Source organism: Perognathus longimembris, chromosome 7 (assembly GCF_023159225.1).
Source record: "Perognathus longimembris pacificus isolate PPM17 chromosome 7, ASM2315922v1, whole genome shotgun sequence".
NCBI classification, from domain to species: Eukaryota; Metazoa; Chordata; class Mammalia; order Rodentia; family Heteromyidae; genus Perognathus; species Perognathus longimembris.
In genome coordinates, this window is record NC_063167.1 from 32,229,596 (window position 1) to 32,251,930 (window position 22,335).

A 22,335-nucleotide genomic window follows, 5' to 3' on the forward strand; every position below is an offset into this window, starting at 1 on the left:
GGCTGTTTCTCTTCTGTGGCACGAAGGCACAAGCCCAGTGGCCAGTTTCCTCTTTTCTGCCTTTCCCACTAGAATGAGTGTTGCCTTAGAGCAGTGACTGTGTCTTTTACATCTGTGTCCCCATTGTACATCATAATAAATGTGCTGGTGGACGGGGGAGGGATGAGAGGAGGGAAAGGAGGAAGAAGAGAAAGAGGGAGAGTAGAGGGAGGGAAAGGGGAGGGAGCTGGGAGGATGCTGAGTGTTGGAAAGCACCCATTTTATAGCATGATGGATTCATTCGAAGTAAAAGCTTGACAGTACAAAATTCATCTTTTTATGACTGTGACAACACTAATACATTTATTTCCCTTCTGAAATTAACTTTCTAATATTAAGAAAGGTCAAAATGAACTGCAGGGAAATGAGACATTTTGTCATTTTTAACAAATTATACCAAAGCAGACTGTCAGATTAAAGGGGTCACCACCATTTTGAGGTCTGAACGCTGGTGTGAATTGCATAATCAGAGCTAATGCTTGTCACTCTGCCCTTGCCCTGCCCACCAATCTTCAAATAGGTGCCTTTGGCCAAAATGATGAAACTTAAATAGCTCAGTTCAGTATTCTAAAACCCTTTAAAATCTGATTGGTTTTCTTTAAAAAATTCATTCTTATTACAAGCTGGACACCAGTAACTCATGCCTGTAATCTGAGCTACTCTGGAGGCTGAAATATGAGGATCACTGTTCAAAGCCAACCCTGGCAGAAAAGTCCATAAGACTCATCTCAATTAAGCTCCCCCTCATGTGCATGCACACGTGCAGGTGTACACAAACACACACACACACACACACACACACACACACACACACACACACACACGGGCACCAGAAGTGGAGCTGTGGACTAAGTGGTAGAGTGCCAGCCTTTATTCCCCCGCACCAAAAAAAAGCCAAGGAACAGTGTCTAAGGAACATTGTCCAACCCCCAGTACTCACAAAAACAAACAAATCATTGTTTCCCCAAAGGCAGACCAAGCTCCTTCCTAATATTCTTTTCATTGCTCAGGTCATGTCTCTTGTCTTAACTGCCATCTCTCCTGCCATACGCAGGAAGCCAAGGTCTCTCCTTCCAACTTTTCTTTGTTCTATCCATCCAACCTACTGGTTGACCTGTGTGGTCCTCAGGATTTAACCTATTGTATGTAACCTTGAGTCTTTCACTTCTGCCTTCATGAGCCTTGTCTGGCATTGGCCATGGCTTGGACCCTGAGCACCCTCTACTGTTTTATTTTTATCTTATTTTGATCCATTATTAATTCCCTTGGAAACATTGTGAAAGACTTGGTAGTCTGGGAGGAGGCCATGATTACCAGAGTGCTTGGTTACAGAGGGACAAGAGGGAAAAGGGTTACTGAGGACCCTCTACCATGTCCCCCTTCACTCTTCCTCTGATTTATCATTCCCATACTTAGCTGTGGGCAACTTGGAGCCAGAGATGAAACCAAACTCTGACTCTGTCTCTTGGGGAAATGACTCAGTAACCTTAGATCTTAGTTTCCCCATCTGTGAAACAAATGATAACCCCCACATTGTAGTGTTTCCAGAGGGCCAGATGATTACATGAATGTGAATGTGCTCTGAAAGCTATGCATCTCTGTGACAAATCAGTGAAAAAATGACAAGATCCTTGTTCTGGTGATTCAGCCCTATGGCCTAGAGTATATGTGTTTTAAGTCCAAGAAAAATCATAGGGAACATGTCCAGTTCTACAGGATAGCCTCCTTGTGTAACACAAGGTGAGCCACTTCCCTGCCAGGGGCTGACGTGTCCTGTATATAAGAAGGCATTGCTTCCAGCTCTGAAGTCTTCTGGTTCCTCATAGGATAAAGTGAACTCTGAGACCTCAGGAAGACTAGAACTGAGTTATTTGTTCAAGGTCAGAAGTAGCCATCCAAGTCAGGAGAAGTTTAGCTAGGTTGTAATTATGATCTATGGCTAAAAAAGGAGGTTATCTGAAGTCAAAGCTTCTTGAATGAATTAGTATTAGCTAGCCACACCTAAGACTGACCCCCTAATTAACCTGACATGTCCAACCTTTCTGAAATTCAGAATGGACTTTTCAATCTGAAGTGTTCTTTACAGGAATGAGAAGGGGGAGGTGGGGAAGGAGTGCCCAAAGTGGCAGAGTAAATCAGGTGAGTTAATTGATAATGCCAATATTACTTAAAGATGATGGGGAATTTTGAATTTTTGCTCTTCAATGGTGTCATGGTACTTAAGAAAAAAGCTAAATCAATGGAATTTCTCCCTTTTAGATTAGTCATTCACGTGTCTTTTAAAGAAAAAAACAGGAGACTCCTACCTAATGTTAGGCCCGGGGGAGTGAGGGCACCTGAGATGCTCTGGAGGAATGAGCCTTGTAATCAGAATAATCTGGCTCCCATTTCAAATTCTGCCACCTCCATCCCCATCTTGCAGATTCCAAATGTTTTTCACCTGGACCTTCATACCTGACTCTTGGTATGTATCAGACTGAGAGCTCTGAGAAAGAAAATACAAAAGTGACAAGGTCTTGTCCCTCGAGGACAGAAGGCATTTACAGTTGGGTAGAAAAACAAGCAAAACAAAGGATCAGTGGATTGTGAAATGATAAATGTATGCACAAGAAGAAACTATGCTATGGGGAAGGAAATTCCCTTGGAGTCTTAGTTTCTTGAGTGATAGGGACAATAATGGCCACGTTCTATTTGTAGATTAGATGAGACAATGCATGGAACTTTATAGATGCTCAGTAAATCTCAGGATCTGATAGTGCTGCAGTCTCCTGAAGAGCTGCTTTTGTTTGTGCATCCATGCCAGATCCAGCCACATAGTGAAGGTGTCTGCTAAAGAGCATACCTTAGGCTGAATGCTGTGGCCTGTGCTTGTAATCCTGCCACCAGGGAGGCCGAGGCAAGAAAATTGCAAGTTCTAGGCCAGCTTGGGCTATATAGCAATACTATGCAAACAACACACACACACACACACACACACACACACATACACACACACACACACACACACACACACACGACTTAGCAGCTGGGAGATTTTTCAAGGTCACAGCCTGGAGATGAACTCTACCACAAAGAAACTATCCTCTTGTACTAGGATCCTGATGAAGTCAACTCTCCTGACAGTTGGGTCTGCACACAGGTAGTGCCAGGAATTTCAAGAAGATCTTTGCCTTGACCTGCACTCTAGGTACAGCCAATGAGAGCAGTTTTCTCTGCACAGCAGCTTCAGTTGCCAATCATCATAAAATTCTGCCAAGTTCCTTGTCAAATGGCCACACCTGGTGTTTGGAGTCACCTCCAGAGAATCTGGAGGGTAAGGGATCACTATTGTTCAGTTCAAAACCATCTTTGGTGTTGCTGGCCTTTAGGGATTATAATGAGTTGTTCTAATACATTTTGTTCACAAAAGCTAGGAATGAAGGAAGACTGCTTGACCTCTGAAGGTTTAATTGTAAATCCACTCAGACTGAATTGGAATAGACAAATCCAGAAAGTCCTAAAGAGTCTAAGGCTCCTAGAATGGGACTGACTGTAAGCCATTTAAAGGCATTAGCACAGCACAGCACAGCAAAGACTGTCAAAGACAGGGCTTGGGAATAGTCAAAGGAGCTGAGCTAAGGCTGAGTCTTTCTCCCACTCTGTCTTTTAAGATGCACTTGTACTGTTATTTCAGTCGCCAGAGCGATAGCTATTTTTAAGATGCTACAGCTTAAAGATAGTGATAAGATTTTATTGTTCTGAAGACTTTTGAATTAGCATTAACATATTAGCTATTTTATATTACTATGCTTGAGATATAAGAATACGTACTAATGCTTGCTGATTGCTTAAAATTTGCCAGTGCTACAGAATACAACTCTATTTAAGTACCAAGTGTTCACTTTTTTTTTTTTTTTTTTTTTTTTTGGCCAGTCCTGGGGCTTGGACTCAGGGCCTGAGCACTGTCCCTGGCTTCTTTTTGCTCAAGGCTAGCACTCTGCCGCTTGAGCCACAGCGCCACTTCTGGCCATTTTCTGTATATGTGGTGCTGGGGAATCGAACCCAGGGCCTCATGTATATGAGGCAGGCATTCTTGCCACTAGGCCATATCCCCAGCCCCCCAAGTGTTCACTTTTGTGTGACAGGGGGCCTGGCTATGTAGCTCAGATTGGCCTAGAATTCTTCATCCTCTCGCCTTATCAGGAGTGCTGGGATTGCAGGTAAGTCCCATCACACCTGACTATCAAGTACCTTCTATGCAGTGTCTTTTAAATCCTCACACTCCCTGAGAGATGACACTAACCCATTTCACAAATAAGGCCACAAAGACTAAGAGGTGAAGTGGCAGGTAGAGCCAGAACCAGAGGCTAGAGCCAGAGCCTAGAGAACAGACTCAGGAGTCTGTGTCCTAGGAGTCTTTATCCCTGGGAGATTCAAGAGTTTGTTTCTAATTCTCCTGGTTGACAGAACAATGCTCCAAGGCCAAAAACTTAGCAGACCAGGAAAAGACCAAAGTAGGAAGAAAGGGTAAAACATGAAGATGTGTTCTAGGGGGTGGATGGAGAATTCCCATTATGTTTGTAGTAGTGGGGGCAGGCAGGGAGGATAGCTGGAAGCCTTGCTAGATTGGTAGAAGCGTAGATATGGGAAAGAGGAGATGGATGGATGGAGTGATAGATGGATGGATGGATGGATGGATGGATGGATGGATGGATGGATGGCTAGATGGGCAAATACATGGAAAGATACAGGTATGAATAGAGAGACAGGAAGTGATCTGTTCTCTTTTATACTGTGAGTTGAGCTGACTTGATTAAGACCTCTCCGAGGAAATAAATTACTCAGAACCAACCAAGTTTGGTCCTATTTTCTCTCTGCTTTGCTTTTCTTTTCCTTCCTTCCTTCCTTCCTTCCTTCCTTCCTTCCTTCCTTCCTTCCTTCCTTCCTTCCTTCCTACAGTCCTGGTGCTTGAACTCAGGGCCTGGGCTCTGTCTCTGAACCTCCTTGTGCTCAAAGCTAGTGCTCTACCACTTGAGACACAGCACCACTTCCAGCTCTGTATATATGGTACTGAGGAATTGAACCCAGGGCTTCGTGCATGCTAAGCAAGCACTCTACCACTCAGCCATATTCCCAGCCTCTCTCTGCTTTACCCTGGATGGCCAGATCCTTCCCTCCTCACATGTCTTTTGTACATATTGAAAATTACTGTGACATATAAAAAAGGAGAGGAGAAAAAAACACGTTGGATACCACGACTAACACCTAGTTTACATTCATTCTTTGTATGTATGTTTTAAAGCTTGTTGTTACATATGTCTTAACATATAATACATATGCCACCTGTTTTCTGTAGTTTTTCATTTTAAATTACAGCATAAACATTTTCACAATATCATAACTTCGTTGTAAACATCCATTATATGAATACATTGTGATTCACTTAATCAGTTTACAACTGTTAGGCATTTATATTTTCTTATTTTTTTCTTACTTGCAACTAATGATTCTAGGACATTTTCCATTCTTGCATATATTTTTATTCACTTTTCCTATTATTTCTTTAATCTAGGTTTCTAATATTACTATTACTGGCTCAAAACTACAGCAATATATTTTAAACCCCAGACATTTTTAGGAAAAATGTTTTCCCTTTGTCTTTTTAATTTTTTTTTTCCCGCTCCCTGATGGGTGGTTCCCCATGGCTTTCAGGATCAGGTCTGAGGTAATAAGTTGAACAAGAAACGTACCCACTGCCTTACATATGAAACTATAACCCTTCTGTACATCACTTTGACAATAAATAAATAATTATCCCGAAAACAAAACACAGAAGTAATCTACAAGCTCACTGTGATAGTTCTCTGCCTGGTACTCAGTCTTGCCTCCTGTCCTCTCTCTACAGGTTCCCTCTGGTCCAGCGGAACAAACTCCTAGTGATTCCCTAAATACATTTACCTGTCTAATCCCTGTGTATTCCCTCTGCCTATAACGCTTCCCCACTCTCTTGTGAATCAAGCCCTACTCTTCCCTTTAAATGCATATGGGTTCCTCCAGGCAGCCTTGCCTGACCCAAGTCCAGTTCCAGTGATCCTGCTCTTACCACAAGGCATCCAGAGTCCTGTCCATCCTACCACCACTCATGTTGCAATCAAAATTGACTTGGTCTAGAGTTTCACACCAGGAAGCTGTGCACTTTCTGTGCCTAAGAATCTATTTAACCATGTGCAGGTCTTACACTGATGATGGTCAATCTTCTTTGTGTGTCAGAGAATATATGCACATATATCATTTCACTTAATCCTGATAATTGCCCCTACAAATGAAGTAACTGAAGATTAGATTGGCTAAGGGACTTGCCCAAGGAGGCTAAGTAACCTACTGATTGTTGGATTGAGATTTAACACCAGGCCTGAGCCTGAGCTCTTAGCTACAAATGTATACATGGAAAAGACTCCTATATGAGGGGTTTGAGACTTCTATTTTTTTAGCTTTGAAACCACTACTCCAATCTAGACATCAGCTGCAGGAGGGGGAGGAATGGTTGCATATTTGCCTATGTTTTTCCAGTTTGTAGTTCCTGGGGTCAGAAGATTCTTGTTGGACAAGTGAATGAATGCCATTTTACTTTGGAAGATTATTGCTAAGTTACTTACACATCGAACAGCCTCGAAGTAAAGCAGGCTGTAGCAGCCTAGGATGACTGGGAAAACATCAGGGCTCATTGGCCAGAAGTTCAGGCTGTGTTGAGGCCAAGAAGACACCTGGGACCAGTATGGGGCCTGAGAGAAGAGCATCAGTCCTTCAGGAGGGTTGGGGCAATTTCCTGTTAAAAGGTTAAACAGTTCAGTTCTGGCTGGAAGCAATGATTAGACTGGTCCTTTCATCAGAATTCAGCTCTCTTCACCACAGTAAATAATGGACTAATTAGGCATCTGGCTTACTTGATTTCCCATGGCTAAGGCCAATTTCTGAAATGCAATATGCTATTTGATGTACCAGCATGAATTCATCCTGGGCTCCAGAGCCTCCTAACATCAACAACCAAAAATAACTCTCAGAAAAGTTCCACATATGTTAAACACAAAGCATCCTAAAATGTAGTCTGCACCCAATTACAAGTCTTCTCAGCTGAGTCTAACAGGATAGCAGATCCCAGCTCACTCAGATGAGGGGTACAGAAGGGGATTAAGTTTGAAAATGGATGGGATAGGTTAGTCAGAGGAATTGACCTGGAGAAAAACTGGAGCAGTTGGGTAAATGATGAGAGGTTATTCTAGGGATGTCAGACCGACTTCAGAGACTCCTTTGCAGCTAGCTCACTGTGGCCTGGATAATTATGTGATTGAGAGAAAGGGAAAACAAAGATGTGAGCTTGATTTGACTTAGAAACCAGAGTAAATGGAATAACAACTGGTAGCAGAGAGGAAGTAAAGGGAAGAACTTAAGAATCTGTAAGTTTGTGAAAGTCTGGATGCTAACCTTCTAATTTTCCAAATTTGTGAGCTTGACAGAAGATTCCACACGTGGGCACTCTTGGTGACAGGGGCTCAGCAGAAGAGAAGGAGGAAGGAAAAAAGATGAGTCAATAGAAAAATAGTGCAAGAGAAGTGTGGAGGTTTGAAAGATGAGGATGCCCCGGATTTCTCTGGATATGTACTGTAGAATGTTTTCCTCAGGAATGTTTCAATGCCATTTTTCTGGAAATTATGGGTGGGATGAAGGACCTGTCAAGGTCCTCTTCTTGAGCTTTTGTTGGGGGTCTTCTGAGGGTCGGAATCTATCAGGTGGAAAGCAAAATAGAAAAAAAAAGGCAACTTCTATCTTTGAAACAATAATGACAACTATCATCCCAATACTTTAACCCAGGTCTGTGGAATGTCTGTAGGAACCCAAACAACTCTCTCAGAGAGACTGCATCTTTTTTTATTTTTTTTTTTGCCAGTCCTGGGGCTTGAACTCAGGGCCTAAGCACTGTCCCTGGCTTCTTCTTGCTCAAGGTTAGCACTTTGCCAGCTTGAGCCACAGCACCACTTCTGGCCTTTTCTATATATGTGGTGCTGAGGAATCAAACCTAGGGCTTCATGTCTACGAGGCAAGCACTCTTGACACTAGGCCATATTCCCAGCCTTAGAGACTGCATCTTAATCAACTGCTCAAGAGGTTCTCACTGCACTACCTGGCCCTGTTCAGGGCAGCAGTAACCTAAGGGCAGGCCCTGTGCTAAAGAGGTTTGCAATGTAGCTGAGAAAATGGAGTCCGGATCAGAGGAGATGGTACAGTACCAAGCTTATAAAGTATTCTCTGTTAATGTCCATGGAATAAACTTGGGTATGTAACTTTCTACTGACAAGGACCCTTTGGATATTTCTAACACCATTCAAGGACATGAAAAATTATCTGTACAGGGAGTGGCTGCAAGCTGGTGATCATGACATGTGGAAAGCATACATGCCTGTCCCATCATGTACTAGATAATTTCATTGACCTTATACAGCCCATAGGCCAGACATTCCCCAGAAGTAGAGTCTATTGACAGTTACAGGTGAGCAAGGAAATGATGGCTTACTGTGGATAAAGCATATAGACAAATCTTGAAGAAAGTAGGCTTGGAAGTGGGTTCTGCAGAATAAGGAGGATTTTGTGTCTCTTGGCTTAGAACACTTTCTATCCCTTTAGCAGAACCCCACTCAAATGTTAATTCCCAGGTTTAACAAGTGGTTTTCTTTCTTCCCATCTGCCTTTTCCCCTCTCTCCCAGTATTCATTGAGAACCTGTGCTCCATTCTGGATGGCTGGCAATGGAGACATGACTTCAAAGGGACCACAGTCTATGATGGAATATGGGAGCTGGACTGAGGGGACAATACGGTAATTGCTTAGTTAAATGCAGAAAATAACAGCACAAATTTACATATGCCTACTACTAAAAGGTTATTTGTGTAGTGTCTAATTCTTACAGAAATCTCAAGAGATAGGTACTATCATTCCCCAGTTACAGGTAGGAGAACTAAAGTGTAGAGAATGTAATAATAGATATGACTCAAAAAGAACCTTTTGCTGATTCCCCCTCAGGGAAATTTAAGCCAAATATTGACTCAGTTACTAAGAGGTACCTAGAGTGTTTCAGGAGAGGAAGATATTAGAGAAGTTGAAAGAGGCCACCACCAACTTGACAGGAATGACCCTGAAAATCCAGAGCCATCTTTCTGCCCGCTTCTGACAGAGTCAAAGTTATAAAAAGCCCTATCTGGGCTGGGAATATGGCCTAGTGGCAAGAGTGCTTGCCTCGTATACATGAGGCCCTGGATTCAATTCCCCAGCACCACATATACAGAAAATGGCCAGAAGGGGCGCTGTGGCTCAGGTGGCAGAGTGCTAGCCTTGAGCGGGAAGAAGCCAGGGACAGTGCTCAGGCCCTGAGTCCAAGCCCCAGGACTGGCCAAAAATAAATAAATAAATAAATAAAATAAAAAGCCCTATATTTCATCATACGTAAGAGAAATTACCCTTTAGGAAATAATATTTTTTTCAAAAATTCCTTAGTTTCATAGGCCATCACAAACTGTAGGAAAAACTGAGACAGAAGTAAAATTTGGTTGGGCAAAATTAGGGACTTTTTAGAATTATGAAAGGTTGTGTTTAAGGAGCTAAACTTAGAGTTAAAGAGAGCTCACTCTTTGTTGGGGTCCATCTTTCTCCCCTTGATGGAAGGGGCTTGATGCACCTCCCCCAGCCCTGGGGAATGCGGCCCTGGTACCCCCCTCTGGATTGGAATCCAGAGGAACCGGTTGGATCAACCGGTTGCCAGCCAGCCCGGCCCTGGCTCAGCGCGCTCAGAGTGACGGTAGCCCTTGGGGGTCAGGTGACAGCTCTTGGCCTATCGGAATCCTGGCCAACCCCCTTCCTTCGGAATCATCTCCCCTTGTCCTTCTCTCAATAAAGTTAGTTCGCTCTCAGAAGCCAACTCCGTGGTCTATGTACACTAGCTCCCAGGGAAGGATAGCGGCCACATTACCATGTAGGTCACACGCGCGCCAGGCCAGACCGAACCCCAACGTCTCACTCTAATTTACCTGCTGGTCGGGAGTTGGGGGAGAGGACGTTATGGAGGGCAGGAAGAGAGAAGAAAGAGTCCGAGCCGGGAGGGGCAAGAAAAAACCCCAACAACTCTTAAACCGTATTGCTAGTTCTGACCAACACAGGCAGATGAGGAAAAGAGTGTGAGGGGATAGGGAGGGAGTCAGCCATGGGCCAGGGCACAAGACCTAATAAAAGCAGAAGTTAAGTCAGGTACCCAGCAACTACAAAGCAACTCCTGGATTCAGGAATAAGGGTGATAGAAATTATACAAAAACAGAAATAAGCAATTAGGTTTTGAGAACAACCTGTAATCCATGAAAAAAGAAGGGACCAATCAGGTGCCTGTTGCTAACGAGATTAATTGGCAACAAGATTGGGTAACCACTTGTGGTTAGCACTTTAAAACCCCTAGACAACTCTGGCCTTTGCTTGGTTTTCCTAAGACCCTCCTGTGAGGGAGCTTTCCCTTTCTTTCCTTCTCTTCCCTTTATTTCCATCCTTCCTTTCTTTCCCTCTCCCTCTGTTTCCCCATCACCCTTCACTCTCTCTCTCCCTCTTTCCTTCCTTCTCTTTTTATTTCTTTCTTCTTTCATACCAGTACTGGGACTTGAAAGCAGGCCCTGGGTGCTGTTTCTTACCTTTTTCACTTAAGGTTGGTACTCTACCACTTGCACCATACCTCCATTTCTGGCTTCTTGGTGGTTAATTACTCACAGACTTTCTTGCCTGGGCTGGCTCTGACCTGTAACCCTCAGATCTCAGCCTCCTGAATTGTTAGGATTACAGGCATGAGCCAGTTCCCAGCTCTCAGCTCCCTTACTTTCTAATGACTTTTTGCTACTTGTCGTCTTATTTCCTTGTCTAGGATTCATTTGTTGGCCATTCCCAGGCCCAAGCTTGGGGCAAGTGCAATCAAGTAACAAAACTATAAAAATTTCATTACTCTAAAGCAGCCTGTTTTCATAGCCCTCTCAGTAATATTATCAAGCTAGCTAGCTGTAATCAAGTCTTTAATCCCATATTGATTGCACCTTTCCCTTCAGTAGCTATTTACCAATTTCTGGGGCTATGTTGATAGGAATGGAAAAATATTTGCATAGACGTGTGTGACCTATAGTGTTAGGAGTACATGCATATATGTCTCATGTAACCTCCAGCAGCTAGCTGCACTCCCAGCATTCCAACCGGCGTTCTCCTCTACCCTACCCTGGAGCAATATCCTCTTCTAGTATAGAAAATGCTTCACATATATGCATTCATTCATATGCATCCATGCATATGCATCTATGCATATGCATACTCAGGATCCATTAGACCAAGTCCTGCCTTTGGCAAAGCAGACAAACTAGGGCACAAAGGGAAGTAAAAGGCTCAGAGAGGGGAAAGTATTGTGTGAGAATGCCAAGCAAACAGGTGGTAGAGATGCTAGTGCTCCTGACATGGGTCTGGAACCCAAGTTTAGGGAACAGTAGTCCAGGTTCTGGAGCCCCAGGGAGAGTCTCCAGGGCATCAAGGATGTGATGCTCAGTGGAGGTGGTATTGCTTCTTCCTAGGGGGTGATAATGCACTGCCATGGGGGGCAAAGAATCACTCTGTCCCTAAACACTCCAGCTGCAGCCTCCCGTTCTCCTAGTTGACCTCTCAGTTTATATAGGAGGTGGAAGTGGGAGCTTCTTAACCTTTACTCCCACCCTCCCAGTCTGGGCACGCACACACAAAAAAAGCCTGGAAGGTGTGAACAGGCAGGTGTGAATAGACAGGTGCCCCTTGATTCTCAGGGCCTTCTACTCTACCCATCTGGTGAAAGTCCTGCTTACTGTGAGAACAACAGATTTCCTGCAAGTACAATAGAATGTTGAGATAATGGATGGCAGTATGTATAATCACATGCAATCTGTAGACTTGTCTATGTCTGCTTTTAATTGCCCACATTTATACATTTAATGCATTCTCTGGCTTATATATGTGAATGCATCCATTTTGTCCACGCTTCTGTATTGTGTGTGTATGTTGTGGGCTGGTGTGAGTGAGTGCTGGGTCTGTGCGCGTTACTTGACCATGTCACCCACTGTTCTGTCAAGTTATTTATTTATTTATTTATTTAGATGACAGAAAGAGAGCAGCTTATCAGGAAGACTACAGGAGGCAAAGAGGGAGGGGGGAGGGAGGTACCTACCCATCCCTGTGTTGCTCTATTTTAAAAGCTACTTCATGTTGTTATGGCAGCTAATTTTCCTTAAATGATTTAAGGAAATGGATCTGTCTAAAAGAGCTTTAGCCAAGTTGTTATGGCAACGCCAGCGGTGACTGAGAAGGCCGTTCATTTTCCTGCAGGAAAAGAGAAATCACCTTTGAGTGTAGAAACCTCTTAAAAGAAAAATCAGCTCTGGGGTTCTAAGCAACTCTGGGAGCAAAGAAAGGGCTGGAAAAAAATCCATTTCCCACTCCCAGCCAGATCCTGGAATTGTCAGGAACAGGCCTGGCCTCCCTAAAGAGTGAACCTCATCATCCTGCACCTGGATGATTGCAAAAGCACCTAGCTACTTTCTTCTTCTAGAACCTTCTATAACCCACTAGGCACACTGTAGCCTTAGTACTTTTCTGAACCTATACTTCCCATTCATCTGTTCCTTTATCATTCAGCATATGATTCCATACTGTGCCATGTTCTGGGCTAGAGTCTGGGAGTGTAGAAATAAATAGAACCTGTTCTTAGACACCATCACTTCCATAAGAACTAAAGAATTACTAAAAGGTTTGAAAGCAAGCAAAAGAGACAAAAACTGAAATGCTAAAAGGCTCTACAGTTTCTAGACTGAAGAACTGAGTGGTTGGAATTTGCCATTCATTGCTCTTTCTCTTGATCCAGGGTCACTGAGGGTTCTCCACTGACAAATGATTCTCAAGATAAAGAAAGACTATATGCTAGAATATTTCTTACAAGCAGCATTTTGTTCCTGAACCTTGAAATTTATTTTTGCCTGTCCTGGGCTTGAATTCAGGGCCTGGGCAGTGTCCCTGGGCTTCTTTTGCTCAAGGTTAGCCCTAGCCTTGGACCTGAGCCATTTATTACAGTACCTCAAGAGTGACCCGAGGGTCTTGTTCATAGGAATACTGAGGAATATGTGATGCATTTTAAAGAAAACAATGCCTTTTATTTAGCTTCACTGAACAGTCCTCTGGGTATACCTTACAGGTGTGTACTTAGATGGGAGTAGTGTTGCACATGATAGTACTAGGAAGTCTGTTCACAAATCAGGTTAGTTGTTTTTTTTTAAGATCATAATGATATAAGTGTGAGAGAAAGGGTCTGTGTGGGGCCTTGTGCATGAGTGACTCTGGTTGTCTGGCTGATTATATGATATGAAGTCACTGTCTGGGGTGTGTGATAGAATAAAACAAAATTCCCAAGAGAAGGGAGGTGAGCCCTCACCTGAAAGGTATTATTATTTCTGGTGTTAATCACCTAAGAAAGGAGTAGGATTGTCAGACTTAAAGCCAGAGAAGATCGGAAAGACCTGAAAAGATTGCAGAGCAGGAACTGGTTCCCCTGGCCTTCACGGTCACGAAGGACTACAAAATGCTTAAATGCTGATCCTGAACAAGAAGTGATTGGATAATGGGGACAGGTTGGGACTGGGAAGACAAGAACCATGGGAGGACCCCCGGTGGTCCATAAGTAGCCAATTCCAGTGGTGAGTAACGTGGACTAGGCCTGGAGTCTGTGGGTGGGCAAGGGTGTAAAGATGATCTGAGACCTGTGTCAGGGGAACAAGAGAGAGTGATACCATTGAAAGTTTTAACCTTTAGAGTTTTGGACAGTCTTGGTAGGTTACAGTTGAACCCAGATTAGGATCTTATTTAAAAGAGGGCACAATAGTGGAGGTAGTAGAATATAGGGACACTCCAGAGAGCAGAGAGGTAGAAGAGGGGGTCTGCACTTCAGTGGCTCTTCTTCTTCAAGAAATTTTAGACCCTATTCATTGGGGCTCTAGGTTTGTTTCAGCATTTGTTCAACATTTATGTTGAACAAATTTATGTTGCTTACATTAAGATCCCTGCTGGGCCCCAGGGGCTCTGAGAACAATTAGCCAGACTCCGCACTCCAGGGACAATCAGTCACAATGGATAAACAAGAGCCATACTGTCCACAGGAAGCTATCATTGGAAATAGAACTTGAAACACTTTATATCTCAGCTCAGTGTAGTCCTCTGGGTTACAGACTTTCTTTTCAAGATCATCATTTAATATCTAATGTGCCCAAGAAGGATTAAGGGTTTAGTGAGTCCAAAGCTAGGAAAGCCGTCTTTGAAGTAAATGTTACCACTAACGCAAAGGCAGCAGGCTTTCCTTGCTAGGTGAGAATGATGTAGAAAGGTCACTTTCCAAGACTCAGCAGTATCGGTTGGATAGTTCACTCCTGTTCAACTTCAAATGGAGCCAATCTAATGATGCATGTGTATTGGCCCTGGGGCTCCATCTCAGGCAAGGCACTGTATTAATGGTGTAGCCAAAGTCAAATCATGAGAACCATGCAAACACCTTCCTCTCCCAGTGGCCATTGATACCAAGTCTCTTGTTCCTTCAGTCTTCAGATAATTGCTCCTCTCCTCAGTCTAAGAGCAGCAAACTTGAACTGTTTTCCAGTCTCTAGCCTGCACACCTTCAAATTCCTTCTAACAGTCACAGAAGAGACAGTCCAAAATGCACACTTGATTCTGTCACTAATCTGTCTATGACTCCTCATTCCCACGAACATAGAGTTCCATTTTCCCTCTGCATCCTGACTCGCTAGAGCATTGTTCTCCTGTCTACTCTTAGTACTAGCCACAGCAGAATGACCACTAAGTCATTCCCCTGAGCTGTGCCTATCAGAAAAGGCAACCCAATCCTTACTATCCCCTCTACCTGGAAAGTTCTCCCTGCCTTGGGCAGCCCTTCTGTATCAGCTCAGTTGTTGTCTTCTGGATGGGCTCCCAAACTCTGTGCTACTCTTCATCAATACACCTAGAATAACTGTGTGTGGCGCTTCTGTCCACTGACCTGTGGCATAACACCAGCAGTCCACATCCTGAGGAAGCTGAAAGGGAAGCCATGCTCACATCTTGGAGAATCTTACTGATTCTCTGCTTGTTCATTTCTGTAGGCAGCAGACCACCAGGTTAAGAGTGGATGATTGTAACCCGTTAAAAACATATCCCTGGCTTGTCATGGTGATATACACCTGTAATCCTAGCACTTGAGAGGCTGAAGGACAGTTGTTAGTTCAAGACCAGCCTGGGATGCATAGTAAGTTAGAAAGAAAAGAAAGACAAAAACAAAAAAGAAGGAAGGAACAAAGAAAGGAGAGAAATAGAGAAAGAGATATTACAGAGGGAGGGAAATAGGGAGAGAATGAAGGAATGATAGGAGGGAGCAAGATGGAATGGAGAGGTTTGGACAGAAGAAAAAGAAGAAAGGGGAGGAGGAGGAAGAGGAAGAGGAGAAGGAAAAGAAAAGGAACAGGAGGAGGAGGAGAAGGAAGAGTAGGAGGAGGAAAAGGAGGAGGAGGAGAAGGAAGAAAAAGAAAAGGAATAGGAGGAGGAGGAGGAGGAGGAGGAAGAGGAGGAGGAATGGAAAGAAAAGGACAAAAGAAACAAGAGTTCAGAAATTCCATAATTTAGAAAGCTTGGAGCTGAGTGATTGTGGTTATGTATGCAACACTGAAGGTTGAGAACAGCAACACTTTAAAGCTATTAGGGCAGGTGCCTCCAGGCACTACAATGTTTGGAACTGAGCACAAAGATGCCTGTAGTGAAATGTGAATTTAAATCAGATCCAGATAATGATTACTGAGGATGTACTTCATTCCAGTACTGTCACTTTTAGCTAGAAAGAACATGTAATTTATCATTCAACCATGACACTATTAACAGCGAAAGGGGAACAACTAAAAATCCAACACCAAAGGTAAAAGAGAATTTCCCCAGGAAGGCCACAACTTGGGTCCATTCTGATTATATCACATTCTGGGCTTTTTTTGTTAATAGCCCTGACATGTTTTGGAAATGTGCACTTATCAGTATTTACTTGTTGAATGTCTGTTTGCCTACTGTGTTGCAAGCATCACAGTTTTCTTCACTATGAGAACTATAGTACATTAAATATAGAAATGTGGTATATAAATTTTGGAAAAAGAAGGAAGGAAAGAATGGAGTAAAAGATTGAATGAGGACCCTACCTCAGAGATGACAGCCCAGATGCACACCTTGATTTCAGCCTTCTAAGACATCTGTGTTAAGCTCTCTTCACCTCCCAAAAAACACTAAGTGAGGAGAAGGAAGAGACTGAGCAACCTGGGATCCTATTCCAGGTCAGATTGATTCTTGTATTAGTGCTCTATGTCCTAGTTTGTGTCATAAGGGAATGGACATCAAGGAAGAAAATAGCTCAGCATCCATGATACAGCTTATTAAAATCCAGCCATCTGATGATCAATCCATTTGTTCCATGAATAATTTCTTAATATCTCTGTAACAGAGTGGCCTGATCTGTTTTGCAATACAGACAATTTCCCAGTCATTTATGAGCAAATCAATAACTTCTAGTTGATGATAGTGCTGGCAGGCTGAAGTTTCTTCCTCTTTAAAAAAAATTAATTTATTTATTGTCAAAGTGATATACAAAGGGGTTACAGTTTCATATGTTCTTATCAAACTTGTTACCTCCTCCTTCATTTTTCTCCTACCTTCCTAATTCCCTCCCTATTCCCAAGTTGTACAGTAGGTTTATAGCATATTGTCCTCTAAGTATTGTTGTTGCATTGGTTCACCTTTTACCCTCTGTCTCTCCATTTTGATGTTCCCATTTCCTTCCCTAGTTCCGAGAAACATATATACGATACTCAGGGTACCCAAATCCATTACAGTGACATCAGGGGTAAAACCATTTGGAAGAAAGACAAAAGAAAAAGGCATAATTTCACATGGTACATTGAAAATAACAACAATGATAAACCACTTATTTCCATAACTTGGAGTTCTTTTTGCTTACCACCATCTTATGTGTTCATATGTACATAGCTATTGAGCTATTGTGATCTTCTGGGACTATCCTAGACATGTACTAATTATTATCAATGAGGGAAGACATAGAGTGTATGTTTCTTTGGGTCTGGATCACTTCACTTAGTATGATTTTTTTTTCCAAGTCTTTCCATTTCTGTACGAATGAGGTAATGTCATTCTTTCTGATAGTAGAAGCATAGAATTCCATTTTCTTGATCCATTCATCTACTGAGGGGCATCTGGGTTGGTTCAATATTTAGTGATAGTAAATTGTGCTGCTTTGTATAGGCACAAAAACAGGCTTGAGGACCAATGGAATAGAACTGAAGACCCAGAAATTAACCCTATGGCCACTTAATCTTTGATAAAGGAGCTAAAAAAATAGGATGGAAGAAAGACAGCCTTTTCAACACATGGTGCTAGAAAAATTGGTTAAACACCTGTAACAAACTAAATCTAAAATCCTTATATATCACCCTGCACCAGAATCAATTCCAAATCAAAGAACTTGAGGTAAAAGCAGATACCCTGAAAACATTGCAGGAAGGAATAGGAGAAACACTTGGGATCCTTGGCACAGGTTGAAGCTTTCTTAATAAAGGCCCAGAAGCACAACAAATAAAGGTTGGACAGATGGGATTACATCAAACTGCAGAGCTTCTGCATGGCAAAGGACATAGGTTGTAAGATAAATAGAAAGCCCTCATATTGGGAGAAGATCTTCACTGGCCATATAATAGACAGGAGCCTCAGATCTAAAATATACGTAGAACTCAAAAATTAATTTCCCCCAAAACAAAGCCTCAAAAAGAAAAAACTTCCCCCTTAATAAATGGGCTAAAGACTTAAAAGGAGACTTCTCTGAAGAGGAAATGAGAATGACCAAGAGACACATAAGAAAATGCTCAACATCAGTGGCCATAAAAAAATGCAAATCCAAACAACATTGAGTTTCCACCTTACCCCAATAAGAATGTCCATTATCAAGAAAACTAATAACAACAGCTGCTGGTGGGGATGTGGCCAAAGGGTACACTACTACATTGTTGGAGGGAGTGTAAACTGGTTCAACCACTCTGGAAAGCAGTGTGTAGGTTCCTCAAAAGGCTAAACGTAGAGGTCCCATATGACCCACCAACCCTGATTTTGGGCATTTACTAAAAGGATTACAAGCAAGACCACTCTAAAGCTACCAGCACAACTATGTTCATCACAGCACAAGTTTCTTCCTCTTTAGCAACACTAACCTCCTTTCTGTGGGCCCCTCAGCAGTTGTCTCTTTAGGATTCATCTAAAATGCTGCTTTATTCATTGGCTTGTGATCTCTCCCTCCTCCTGGCCCCCAGCCTGTTTTCACCATGTCTCCTTGTCCTCCCTGTGAGTAAGTGCTTTGTATCTATGAAACATTTGGTATAATTGGATTTCTTATGTTCATTCCAATTCAACTCAAAGTTATTGAGTACCTATTATCAGCCAAATCTGGGGAAAATAACCCAAAAATGTTGGTAGGGGCTGTTTTTGAGAAAGAGGTAGAAGCAGGAGAAGGCATGGTGTCTAGTTGAGAAACTGCAACTGGCACAGAAGTCAGAAGGGAAAGCTCAGCAGACTATAGATACTTCTGGAGAAAGTCAAATGCAGCTTCTCTCTGAAAGGAAAGCTGATCAGAGTGGCATGGAGACTTTGGAGACAAGGATAGATGAACAAGAAAAGGAAGCTAACATACTAATATCTGTGAAAGGCCCAACACAGAAGGTGAGCTAGGAAAGAAATAAGAAAGTAAAGTAACTAAAATAAACAATGGTTTTGTAACCAGGATAACTGTATTGCACCTAAAGACTTAACTTTTCATAAATTGGTTTTTATGTATTTATTTGTTTTTGAGCACACATTTAGGCAGATCTTTGGTTCTGGATATTTTTGTTGACAATTTCACCAAGAGTAAGTAGAATGTGTTATACTGGTACAGCGCTGAAACCCAATTCTGGGAGCTGTGCTGTCTTTACTGTCACCATCTGTCACCTGATCAGAGCTAAGGGATCATAATATCACAACCATTGTAGCTGGAAGGGACTCAGACGTAATTTCACTAGAGTGTCTTCCAAAATATTTGAGTCTTCTCTATTCATTCTTCAAGTTGAATGTAAGCTAAGCTCACAACTCACACTCCTACTCCATCAGTAGGCAGCTCCAATAGTTAAAGGCTCTACCTCTCTCCAGGTACTCCACATGACAAGAAGAAGGTCTGTTATCCCCTCTCTGACAGCTCTATGTGGAGTATGATTATGACCCTCCAAGCTATGAAATCCCAGTGTTTTCTCTTATTTTTCACTGGGGAGAATTCACCCCTGTGAGCAAACTTGGTGTAGAGACCCATGGTTCTGTGTGCGTAGCCTCCTGCTTTTTCTTCTGGAATAGTGGGCCCTCTTCTCTAGACACAGAGGTAGATACTTGCCTCTTGGGCCACCTTCTCTTGCCCACATGTGGACATAACCTCCAAGGCAGACCAAACACAGTCTTCTGGAACTGCATGAGAACAAGGCAGTGTGGTGGTCATGGGAGCCACTGGCTGTGACACTTGGCATCCCTGCATGTTCCCCCTGTGTGCCACTTCCACGGCACACAGCTGGTACTCATCTTGTGAGTTCTTGATTTTGCTTATACTATTTCAAATTCTATTTCTCTGGTTTGTAACCAAAGAACCTTGACAAATACATCCAATGTGTTTCCATCATCCCACAAGTCCACATAACCAAACCAATATTTTTGAGGGGAGTGGGAGAAAGAATTGAGAGAAGGCACCAGAATTTGTAAAATTAAGAGGCCAGCAGGCCTCGTCCCTCCCTAATTTTGTCCATGTCATCATAATTTGTAGCTCCTAGTGGACTTTCCCACATACCACTTCCCCTTCCCAGATTGATCCACAAGGCGAGCAGATGTGGAGTGCATTCAGATACTCACTGGGTCATTGTACATCTGCACGATGAGCTGCTTCACCCCATGCAGGGTAGGGTGGACCCAAGGAGAAGGATCCAGCCAGTGACGATTCAGGTCAAACCCCATCAGAGAGCACCTAGACAATAACCAAGCCCAGGGTCAGTAGAGACAAGGCAGGTGAGCCTCTCACATGTCAAAAGACACTTAGGAACAGAAACAATAATTATGCCACTTCCCTAACATGTATTTCTTTCTAGAGATAGTTTTGCCTAGTTAGTTGAATTAATTCATTCATTGCTATCAACCTTATGGCATTAGTACTCTATTCCTGGTTCATAGAAGAAATTGAATCACAGATAAGAAAACATTTCTATGACATGGTCCATGGATCCATGCATAACTTCCACATAGTACAGTAGAAACAAATGCACAGGCCCAAACCACTGATGTCCCCACTAATGATACCATTGTTCCATTTAATTTCACACCTACTGCTAATCCACTCTACACCTCCAACACATATCTTATTTCTAGTGACAGCACCTTGAACCTGATCCAAAGCCCAGAGAATTGTGACTATCTCTTACCTTACCTTGTGCTTCCATACTGGGATTCTTCCTGTCTTTTGTTCCCACATTTTTGCATACAAAGGTCAGAATGATCCTCTTTAATGTCACATCATGTCCTTTCTCTGGTCCAGTGTCACCTTGCTATATGCAGCTTAAGTCCTTGAAACAGGCTATGGAAGCCTCTCTTGGTCCATATCATTGATCTCTGACCTCAGGTCCTATCACTATCCTTGCTTGAGTTATACTAGCCACTGGCCTTCTCACCGTTCTTCAAACACATCAGGCAATAACTGCCTCAGGAACTGTGTGCAGGCTCTTCCCTCTGCCACAAACCCTCATACCCTAGATATCTAAGTGACTCTGTCTATTGTTAATTGCAAATTTTTCCTCAACTATCATCTGCTCAGTGGTAGCTCACCAGCTCACATTCTCTATAAGCTCTCTCTTGTATATTACATAGCTTCATGGAGACAAGTGTAATTATGTCCTTTGGTTCTCCTCCTCTCCCTCTTCCTCCTCTATTCCCCCAGATCTGTTCACAGCCCTGTTTGTATCTGGGAGAAGTGCTAACTTTAGAACTCTGTCCTCATGCCTCTGTCCCCACTGGGCCTTCACACATATACCATAAATCCTCTCCAGGCCAGGCCAGATCAGACTAAAGACAACTTCCAGAAAAACGATATGCTTGTCTATAATTCAAATGAGTGTCTTCCCTCTCTCCAACCCATCTCTTTCCTATTCCCAGAATAGGTCTCCAATACACAGCTATTTTTCTTTCTTGATCAAGATTTGTCTTCCCATTGTGCATAGAATAATTTTTTCTCTTTGTAGATTTTTATCCAATCAAAACTGAAAGTAATATCCCTGCTATCTCTCTCTCTCTTCTAGGTTGTCTCTTTTTCTTCTCTTTTGTTCTTTTCTATTATCATCTTATCTTCTAAACCCTTCTCTGTTTCCATAAGCAATACAATTTTATCACTTCTCTGGTTACAACATTTGCATTCCCACCGGTCACCCTGTTCAATAAAATAGATGATGGCAGTGGTGTGGAAAGTAGTAATTAATTTCTTCCTATCCCTTTAAATAAGCATGATGGGAGGCCAATGGTTCCATTGGACCATACATTGCTTCTATTCTTATGCCTGACAAAGAGTCTGGATGGTGTCAGATGTTGAAATGATCATTTCTAATCGTATATGATCTACACCTCACAACCATCCAACCACAGAGGTGGTGCTGAGGATCAGAGAAAGTAATACTTTGGTGGTATTCCTCCAAGACCATTTAACCAATATCCCATAGGACCTGGTGACCCATGGTCTTCCTTCCTTTACCATGTTGATTCCAATATGTCCTAAATATCTACTAACAAGGGTTGGGGAATTCCTTGCAGGCTGTAGTCATATACAGTATACCAAATGTTTCAGTCAATGATGGATTACACTTGTATGTGATCCCATGGATAGTATGAATAGACATCATAGTTATCTTAGTTCATATTCTGTGGTATTCGCCCATGACAAATTCACCTAAGGATACATCTCCCAGAATGTATTGTCCTTGTGGGAACATATGACTAAGTTTCTAAAAGTATTTGAGCCATCTCTTAAATATTAAGCATAGAATGATCAAGTGAGGTAGGCATTATTTATCCTTATTTTACAAGCAAGAAACTAAAATCCAAG

At 42.5% G+C, this 22,335-nt stretch overlaps 1 protein-coding gene across 1 annotated transcript in view; it reads right to left on the reverse strand.

The window, feature by feature from the left end:
• The window catches only part of Agbl4 (AGBL carboxypeptidase 4), a 1,006,503-nt gene that overhangs the window by 88,764 nt on the left and 895,404 nt on the right, over window positions 1-22,335 (reverse strand). The window contains exon 9 of the mRNA XM_048351274.1: window positions 20,106-20,217. Within this exon, the coding sequence (XP_048207231.1) occupies window positions 20,106-20,217 (112 nt within the window). The remainder of the gene's footprint in view (window positions 1-20,105; window positions 20,218-22,335) is intronic.